This window comes from Tupaia chinensis, unplaced genomic scaffold, assembly GCF_000334495.1.
Source record: "Tupaia chinensis unplaced genomic scaffold, TupChi_1.0 Scaffold000511_1, whole genome shotgun sequence".
NCBI lineage: Eukaryota > Metazoa > Chordata > Mammalia > Scandentia > Tupaiidae > Tupaia > Tupaia belangeri.
In genome coordinates this window covers 2770596-2779692 of record NW_006160024.1, presented here as the reverse complement: position 1 = coordinate 2779692, position 9097 = coordinate 2770596, and the positions used below count along the sequence as shown (strand labels likewise).

Here is a 9097-nt window from a genome sequence, read left to right as displayed (position 1 = left end):
GAAGAATATGGAAGATTTACTGCTGAGTGAAGCAAGTCAGGCTATGAAGGAGAGACATTGTATGTCCCCACTTAATATATACCGAGTGTCTGCACTCTATGACAGAAACTGATTGACTAAAGGATATAGAAACACAGTAAATGGATGTGAATATCTGATATAGTGTGTGTGAAAGAGTAGAGTCTGAGGAAGGACATTTAGAAGGAAAATAGAGAGGCAAAGCATTAATGTGACAAAGAAATGTAGTATCATCTGTTGAAGATAATTTTATAGTTTTATCAGACTAGGGAGAAATGTTCACATGTTGGAATATTCACTTTGTAAGCTAAATAATGTGATTGAATGTATGAAAGAAAATGAAATAAAAAATATTTTTTAAAAATAATAAATAAAAAATATAAAAAAGAATGCATGTTGGGAACAAGGACAGTCTTTTCAATCAAGAGTGCTGGGAAATTTTGATTCTACATTCAAAAGAATGAAATGAGACCCTTATTGCTCAAAAATTACTGGAAATAGATTAAAGACGTGGAGGAAAGACCCCAAACTCTGAAACTATTAAGAGAAAATATGGGACCAGCAGTTAACGTAATGGCTATGTCGTTAGACTCCTGTGTAGTCAACCACGGTTTGAGTCCTGGACCCTGTGGCTTAAAACTCATATATATATATATGGGAGATGCTTCATGACACTGGCTTAGGCAAAGATTTTTTTGGATAAGATCTCAAATACACATGCAACAGAAGAAAACTTAAAAATTGGATTATATCAAGTAAAGCACTGCTGCACAGAAAAGGAAACGATCAACGGAGTGAAGAGACAATCCACAGGAAAAACAAAAACCAAATAACCCAATTTTTAAAAATAGGTAAAAGACCTGAATAGACATTTCTCAAAAGAATATATACAAATGGTGAGCAGGTATATGGGGAAAAAAAAGCTCAACATCACTAATCATTACGGAAATTCAAATAAAAAGCACAATGAAATATCACTTCATCCTAGTTAGAATGGCTAATATCAAAAAATCAAAAGGTAAATGTTGACAAGAACATGGATAAAGGGAACCTTTATACATTGTTAATAAGAACATAAATTAATGTACCCATATGGAAAACTGTATAGAGATTCCTCAAAGCAATACGGGACCAGGAGGTGGCATAGTGGTTAGGGTACTGGACTCCCACATGGCTGAGCACAGTTTGAGTACCAGACCTGGAGGCTTGAAAATCATACCAGATACATGTGTGTCCATGCCCAAAATCCCGAAAAGAAAATGGAGAAGGGATTTCAGCACAGCCATCCCTCCTAGGAGGTGATTTCTCACTTTCTCTCTCTGTGTCTCTTTCTATCTCTCTGGTGAGTGAATGTACTCTATTGCAAAAATCTCTCTTTAAAAGAAAGTGAAAATAGAACTTCCATATGATTCAGCAACCCCACTAATGGGGATTTTATCTATATATAATCTCCAGAAAAATAATATCAACATGTTAAAAAGTTATCTGTACTCCTATGTTCATCACAGAAAGATTCATAATAGCCAAGATATGTAGCCAATCTAAATGTCTGTCAATGTGGCACATATACAGTAATCCCCCTGTATCCACAGGTGATATCTTCCAAGAACTACAGTGGATACCTAAAACTAGAAGCAGTACCAAATCCTATATATACTATGGTTTTATCTATGCATACATACTTTTAAGTTTAATTTTGAAATTAGGTTCACTAAGAGATTAATAACAACAATAATAATAAGGTAAAACTATGACAATATATTGTAATTAAAAATATATGAATGTTCTCTCTCTCTCTCTCTCTCTCTCTCTCTCTCTCTCTCCCTCTCCTCTCCTCTCTTCTCCTCTCCTTTCTCTTTGCTCTCTAAAAATATCCTGATGTACTGTACTCCTTCTTCTTGATCATGGGCAACTAAAACCATGGAAAACAAAAAACACAAGTAGTGGGAAACTATTGTATATCCAATAAGCGACAATTGAGACATTAAAAAGAATGAAGTCCTGGGAACTAGCAGTTAGCGTAATGGCTATGTTGCTGGACTCCCACGTGGTCGACCGCGGTTCTCGTCCCGGACCCGGTGGCTTAAAACTCACGCCAGGCACGTGTGCGGGCGTGCCCAAGATACCAAGAGGAGAATGGAGGAGAAGGGATTGTGGCATGATCATCCCCCTTGTGGGGTGATTTCTCGCTTTCTGTCTCTATGTCTTTCTCTGTCTGGTGAGCGCCTGAGCCCTATAGCGAAAACTTCTCAAAAAAAAAAAAAAATGAAGTCCTGCCAGTTGTGACCACATGGATGAAACTGAAGATATTTTATTAAATGAAATAAGTCAGGCACTGAAAAACAAATACAAACCTCATGATACCACTCATATATAGAATCTAAAAAAGTTAATCTTGTAAGAGTAAGGGACAGAATGGTTTTTACCAGAGGCTGGGGTTAGGGGGAAGAAGAGGATGATGAAATGTTGGTCAAAGGATATAACTATGATTAGACAGCAAGAATAAATTTCAAAACATCTATTGTACAGCAGGTGATTATAGATAATGGCAATATATTGTGAAAATGTGATAAGAGTGGATGTTAAGTGTGCCCAGTGAGGTAATGCATTTCTTAATTAGCTAGATTAACCCATTTCACAATTTTTTTAAGCACAAAGAGATGTTGAATTTCATTAAATGAATTTGCTGTACCTATTGAAATAATCTTTTTTTTTAATTTTATTCTGTTAATGTAATGTATCAGCTTTATTGATTTGAACCACCATTGCATGCCTGGACGAATTCTGCTTAATCATAATGAATGAAAAGTTTAATGTGCTAATGTTTTCACTGGTATGAAAATGACTCTGAAAATTCAGTTTACTAGTATTTTGTTGAGGATTTTAGTGTTTTTCCTTTTTTATTTATTTATTTTAGGTTTTGGTCATAGGATGCATGTGCTTGTCAGAGACAGTGAGAGGAAAAATGAGAAATCACCCTGTGGAGGGGATGGCCATGCTGCAATCCCTTTTTCTCCATTCTCCTCCTGGGATCTTGGGCAAGCACATACAGATGCCCAGCACGCAACCCTCAAGTCACCATGTCTGGCATTTGAACTATGGTCAACCATGTAGGAGTCCAATGCCTTAACCACCATGCCACCTCCAGTGTTTTCATTTTAATTACACCCTAAATATGTCATCAGACCATCCGTTATCATCAAAGCACCCCTCTTACCCCAAGCCCAGCCCCATGTTGCAGAACTCATATTTGATCTTTCATTTGAGTTCAGGTCTCTGCCAAGTGGCAGTCCGAGGTGTCATAGTACCTGTATGAAGTTTTTTCACAATATAGAAATGAGGTGGAAACACTGATTCATCACAGAATCAGCCTGTGGGCAATTGGAGATGCTGTAATGTTCTGCATCATAAGCATGTTACACACAAATGTGTCAACCACTTAGGACAAAAATAATTTAATACAAGAATTATCTTTCTTTAAAAGATTCTAACCTCAGAAGCAGATATTACACACATGGATATATACTGCAAACATATAAAGATTATTAATGATGTGATTCAAAAAGGAAAGAAAGTAAAACAGACAAAAACAGGGAACAACTCTATGCTAGTCACAGTCTTGGGTAAGATCCAGGACTTATGAGTCCTCTTCATCTCCACTCCCAGAAGAAGGCCTATGGTCTGCTCCTTTGACTTTAAAGTCATTTGTACAGATGTCTGGTGGGCTAGACAGTGTCAACTTGAGAGGAGAACCTTATGTCACCCCTTCCCGCCTGTTCCAAGTCTTCGGTCTGTTCTTCAGTTACCATGGAGACATTGCTGCTTCTTCAACCGTATAACAGGGTGATAACAGTGGCCCTACTCCCCCCTCAGCAGTGGCGTGCAAATGGAACTGAGAAAATAGATGAAAGCATGTTGAGAATTAGAAATTTTAAGACAAAAGTATCTGATCAAGCTACCGCTTCCCAGCTGAGTTCAGTCCGTTATGTCTAAATCAAAGTCAATGTTGTGCGAATTGCCCTGTTTTGAAGTGAGGAACAGGGGTTGGTCTCTTCCGGAGGAAGCAATGAACCAGCCAGGGAAGGCCACTGACTCGAAGGTGGAAGTTCTACCAGTCTTGAGGTGGTAGAAAAGGAACCCTCAAGTCACCATGTCTGGCATTTGAACTATGGTCAACCATGTAGGAGTCCAATGCCTTAACCACCATGCCACCTCCAGTGTTTTCATTTTAATTACACCCTAAATATGTCATCAGACCATCCGTTATCATCAAAGCACCCCTCTTACCCCAAGCCCAGCCCCATGTTGCAGAACTCATATTTGATCTTTCATTTGAGTTCAGGTCTCTGCCAAGTGGCAGTCCGAGGTGTCATAGTACCTGTATGAAGTTTTTTCACAATATAGAAATGAGGTGGAAACACTGATTCATCACAGAATCAGCCTGTGGGCAATTGGAGATGCTGTAATGTTCTGCATCATAAGCATGTTACACACAAATGTGTCAACCACTTAGGACAAAAATAATTTAATACAAGAATTATCTTTCTTTAAAAGATTCTAACCTCAGAAGCAGATATTACACACATGGATATATACTGCAAACATATAAAGATTATTAATGATGTGATTCAAAAAGGAAAGAAAGTAAAACAGACAAAAACAGGGAACAACTCTATGCTAGTCACAGTCTTGGGTAAGATCCAGGACTTATGAGTCCTCTTCATCTCCACTCCCAGAAGAAGGCCTATGGTCTGCTCCTTTGACTTTAAAGTCATTTGTACAGATGTCTGGTGGGCTAGACAGTGTCAACTTGAGAGGAGAACCTTATGTCACCCCTTCCCGCCTGTTCCAAGTCTTCGGTCTGTTCTTCAGTTACCATGGAGACATTGCTGCTTCTTCAACCGTATAACAGGGTGATAACAGTGGCCCTACTCCCCCCTCAGCAGTGGCGTGCAAATGGAACTGAGAAAATAGATGAAAGCATGTTGAGAATTAGAAATTTTAAGACAAAAGTATCTGATCAAGCTACCGCTTCCCAGCTGAGTTCAGTCCGTTATGTCTAAATCAAAGTCAATGTTGTGCGAATTGCCCTGTTTTGAAGTGAGGAACAGGGGTTGGTCTCTTCCGGAGGAAGCAATGAACCAGCCAGGGAAGGCCACTGACTCGAAGGTGGAAGTTCTACCAGTCTTGAGGTGGTAGAAAAGGAAGGGCTTCACAGGCTCATCTTGGTTGTACAGATCCATGATCTTCTGTTTCTGAAAGATGACAGAGGAAACCCATGAGGAGAAATAAAAGCTGTCTGAGATATTAAAAATTATTTGCACATAGTCAGTGAACATTCCATAGTGTGATAAAGCCTTACCCACCAATTTCAAAGGACCAGAAGAATGAACACATATACAATCTCAAATCCAGAGATGATGTAGGAAGGATACAAAAAACAAGTTGATGAAAAAATGGCCATACTTGAACAATGAGTTGGAACTGTCCTCACTTAAGAGGCTGAGGGGATCCCTTAGGAAAAGGAAAAAGATGCAGATTTGCAGCAGTAAGTCAGGGACTTTCTTTACCAAAGCTGTAACAGTAAGAGCCACCATTCTGCAAGAACCACTCCTATAGCAAAGAATGGCCAGACCTTGGCCAGGGATATGTGTCTCTGAACAATTGCCAAACACGTGAAAAAGCAATACCAGAAGAGGAACCACAAGAGAGTCGAACAAATCAAAGGACTTGCAGAAAGAGAAGGAAACAATGGGGAAAAGGAAAAACAAAACATTTAAGGGACACAAAGATGGAAAATGATCTGATGATAAAAATGTGTATGGTACTAGAATAATGTACAGTTGATCATGGCGACCTTCGACTTCTCCTTGAACCTACTCTGTTTCCTACCAAACACTCTCCACAAAACCGTTGAGCAAATTTTAGGTTTAAATAAATAAACAAGATTATATTATCCTTCAGAGTAAACCTCTTGAAAGTTTTCTATTACAATTACAGTGAAATCCAAACTTGTTGAAAGCCTGCAGGGCCTATTCCACCTCACTTCCTGGACTTCTTCCCACTCCCCGCATGTCTATTATGCTGCAGTCACACTGGTTTTCTTCCTTCCCCTCAAAGATACCCAGGTGTTCTTACCCAGGGCTCTGGTATGTATTGTCACTCCACCTAGTTGCTCACCCCACCCCTTCCCATGACTGGTTCCTCTCATCATTCCACCGTTCCCTCCTTGGGAGAACTTTGCTGAATATTCTAGCTAAAGTAGGCCTCGAATCTCCCCATCCATCACCCAGCACCATTTTCTTCCTGGGTAATTTTCTTTATTAATACCAACCACTATCTAACCTCAGTACATGTATCTATTGGTTATATAATCATTGTCAGAATTGTTCATCACTGTGTTCCTTGACACGGAGAGAAGCCCTGGAATTCTGCACAGTAGAGATTATCCGATCATTTAATAAATGAAAGAATGCATTCTGATTTCAGATATTCATTCCTCCTCCTGCATTCTCATTATCAACTTTCTGCTCACTGAGAAAATTGAAGCAATAAAAATAAAACATCCACAAACCACCTCATAACTTGTGACCCCAGCACGTGTACCACACCACACTTCACTCCTTGAGGGCTAGGCAAAAGGACCCAACTGTACTCTCCAACATGAGGGCTGCCTTCTAGCCATTCTCCTACTCTCTCAGGCTCCATTGGTTCTAATGTCTCTAGTCAGTGATTTCCATCAGCATATTTGTTGTCATCTCTATCATTTAAAAAAATAACAACTATTTTTCTCTCCCCCCAACACCAATCACTGCACCTATTTCCCTTTTTTTTTTTTTTTGGTTTAGAGGTTTTTGTTTGCTATAGGGCACGTGCGCTCGCCAGACAGACAGAGAGAGACATAGAGACAGAAAGCGAGAAATCACTCCCCAGGGGGGATGGTCACACCGCAATCCCTTCTCCTCCATCCTCCTCTCGGGATCTTGGGCACGCATGCACATGCGCCCGGCCTGAGTTCTAAGCCACCAGGTCTGGGATGCGAACCGTGGTCGACTACGTGGGAATCCAGCGACATAGCCATTACACTAACTGCTGGTTCCCACACCTATTTCCTTTTACAGAAAACTCCCTGCAATAGAGATTGAGTGCAACCCAGTGCTGGCATAACTGGACCCCCATGAAGAAAGTCCTGTGTTCACATATTCCAGAACCTGCCTGAGCACACTGGCACAAGAGTGTGTGCCTGTGATCGGGGCTGACTGAGAATAGGATGGATTGTGAGGAAGACCCCATTGGGAGTGCCTCTCTCTTTTCCTCTTCATCTCTCATGGAAGAAATAAATAAACAAATATTTTAAAAAGGAAACTCTTTGCAATAGCTGTCCACATTTGCTGCCTCTGGTTTCTATCTTATAATTACTCTCTTTTACCTCACTCCATTTGTCCCCACCATTATGCCCACATTACATCTCGCCAAAGACCCCAGTGGCAGGCACAAATTGCCTAATGTGATGGCCAGTCTTCAGTCCTCAAAAAAAAAAAAAAAAAAAAAACAGAAAGATGACTTGGAGGACAAGACATAGCTGAAAATGTCATTCTTGGTCCTCATCTTATGGATCATATCCACTCTGTCAGCAAATTCTGTTGTCTCCACTTAAAATGTTTCCAGAATCTGACATTCTCCCCACCTCCACTCTGCTATCCTGTAGCCCATAAGATCATACCTGGATCACAAAAAAAAAAAAAAAAAAAAAAAAAACCTCTCACCCTTGCTCTAAAGTTTTTGATCGATCAGAAGCCAGAGTGATTCCTTTTAGACTTCAGCCCATTTGTGTCATTCTTGTGTTTGAAACATTCCAGGAGTTGCCCCTTTCACTATGAGTGCAAAGCTAAGTTTTTGTGAGGGCCAGCAAGGCCCTTCATGAACTCCTCCTTCCTCAACTCACATTACATCTCTTTTCATAGGTCCTGGGATTGGCTCCTAACAAATACCTTGATAACTTACCTGTCTCTTCCATTCACTGATAAAATTTCACCTTCTGATGACTCCTACCACACCATTCATCTCTGCAGCCTGATTCCACCTCTATATCTGACATTGCCAGCCTCTGTATTCTGCTCTAATTATACTTTTCTAGGAGACATAGTAACTTCCTTTAACATATCACAAGTTTACTTATGTATTGCAAATGGAGTCAGGATAGGTTGGTCTGGCTTCCTCACCTCCTATCTTATTATGTTTGAAGGCCACAGAGCAAACAACTTACATTATTAGTTGTACTGCACTTGCACGCCTTTTATGTAATTAGAGCTTGGCTGATTTACACCATTGAATGTAATGCACATGTTCATGTGTGAGAGTTTAGTTTTGGCAATGAATCGCTGTTGTCTGCAGTCTCTTTAAGAGTAGAGAAGCACCTGGTCAGCTAACTAGATAGCCCTGCTCAGTTTGGGTTTGGTTCAGTCTGGTGAGTCCTGATGGCCTTGGCTTGGCTTGACTCAGCTCAGCTCCATGCTGTGAGCTCCAAGAAGGAAGAAGATACTCCCTGAGTGCTCTTAACATGCAGTATAAGGTCCAAGAAGGAGGAAGCACCTTGTGAATGCTACAAGAGCTCTGCAAGCTCACCATTAATTCAGCAATAAACAACATGACATCAGTGCCTCATGTCTTTTTCCAATTCTTTGCATCTCTGTTTGATCTACCCATTGGGGGAGAAAAGAACTTCACAAAAACAACCTACTATCACATTTATTATTTACATTTCTCTCCATATGCTGGAATCCAAGGTAAATTAGGGCTCTTTGTCATTCTGAACAAAAATTTATCTCCAGTACCCACACAGTGTTGGAGATCAGTAAGTACAAATACTGTTTGAAGGAAATGGGTTGAATTACATTGAATTGAATTGAACTGAAGTTTATGAAACAAGGAAAGGAATGAAGTGGGGAGGGAAGGAAAGAAGGAAAGAGAGAAAGAAAAAAGAAAGAAGAAAGGGAGAGAGGAAGGAAGGAGAAGAAAGAAAGAAAGAAAGAAAGAAAGAAAGAAAGAAAGAAAGAAAGAAAGAAAGAAAGAAAGAAAG

At 40.0% G+C, this 9097-nt stretch overlaps 1 protein-coding gene across 3 annotated transcripts in view; it reads right to left on the bottom strand.

Annotated features, from left to right (window-relative positions):
* Positions 1-3447: 3447 nt before the first annotated feature.
* Positions 3448-9097, bottom strand: part of IL36G (interleukin 36 gamma) — a 20886-nt gene continuing 15236 nt past the window's right edge. For 2 of the 3 annotated variants that reach the window (XM_006156659.2, XM_014590959.2), the window contains exon 5: positions 4518-5273. In XM_006156659.2, coding sequence (XP_006156721.1) covers positions 5064-5273 — 210 coding nt within the window. In that variant the 3' untranslated portion in view covers positions 4518-5063. Of the gene's footprint in view, positions 4131-4517; positions 5274-9097 lie in introns of those variants that run through there. The other variant, XM_027775000.1, reaches the window with a different exon arrangement.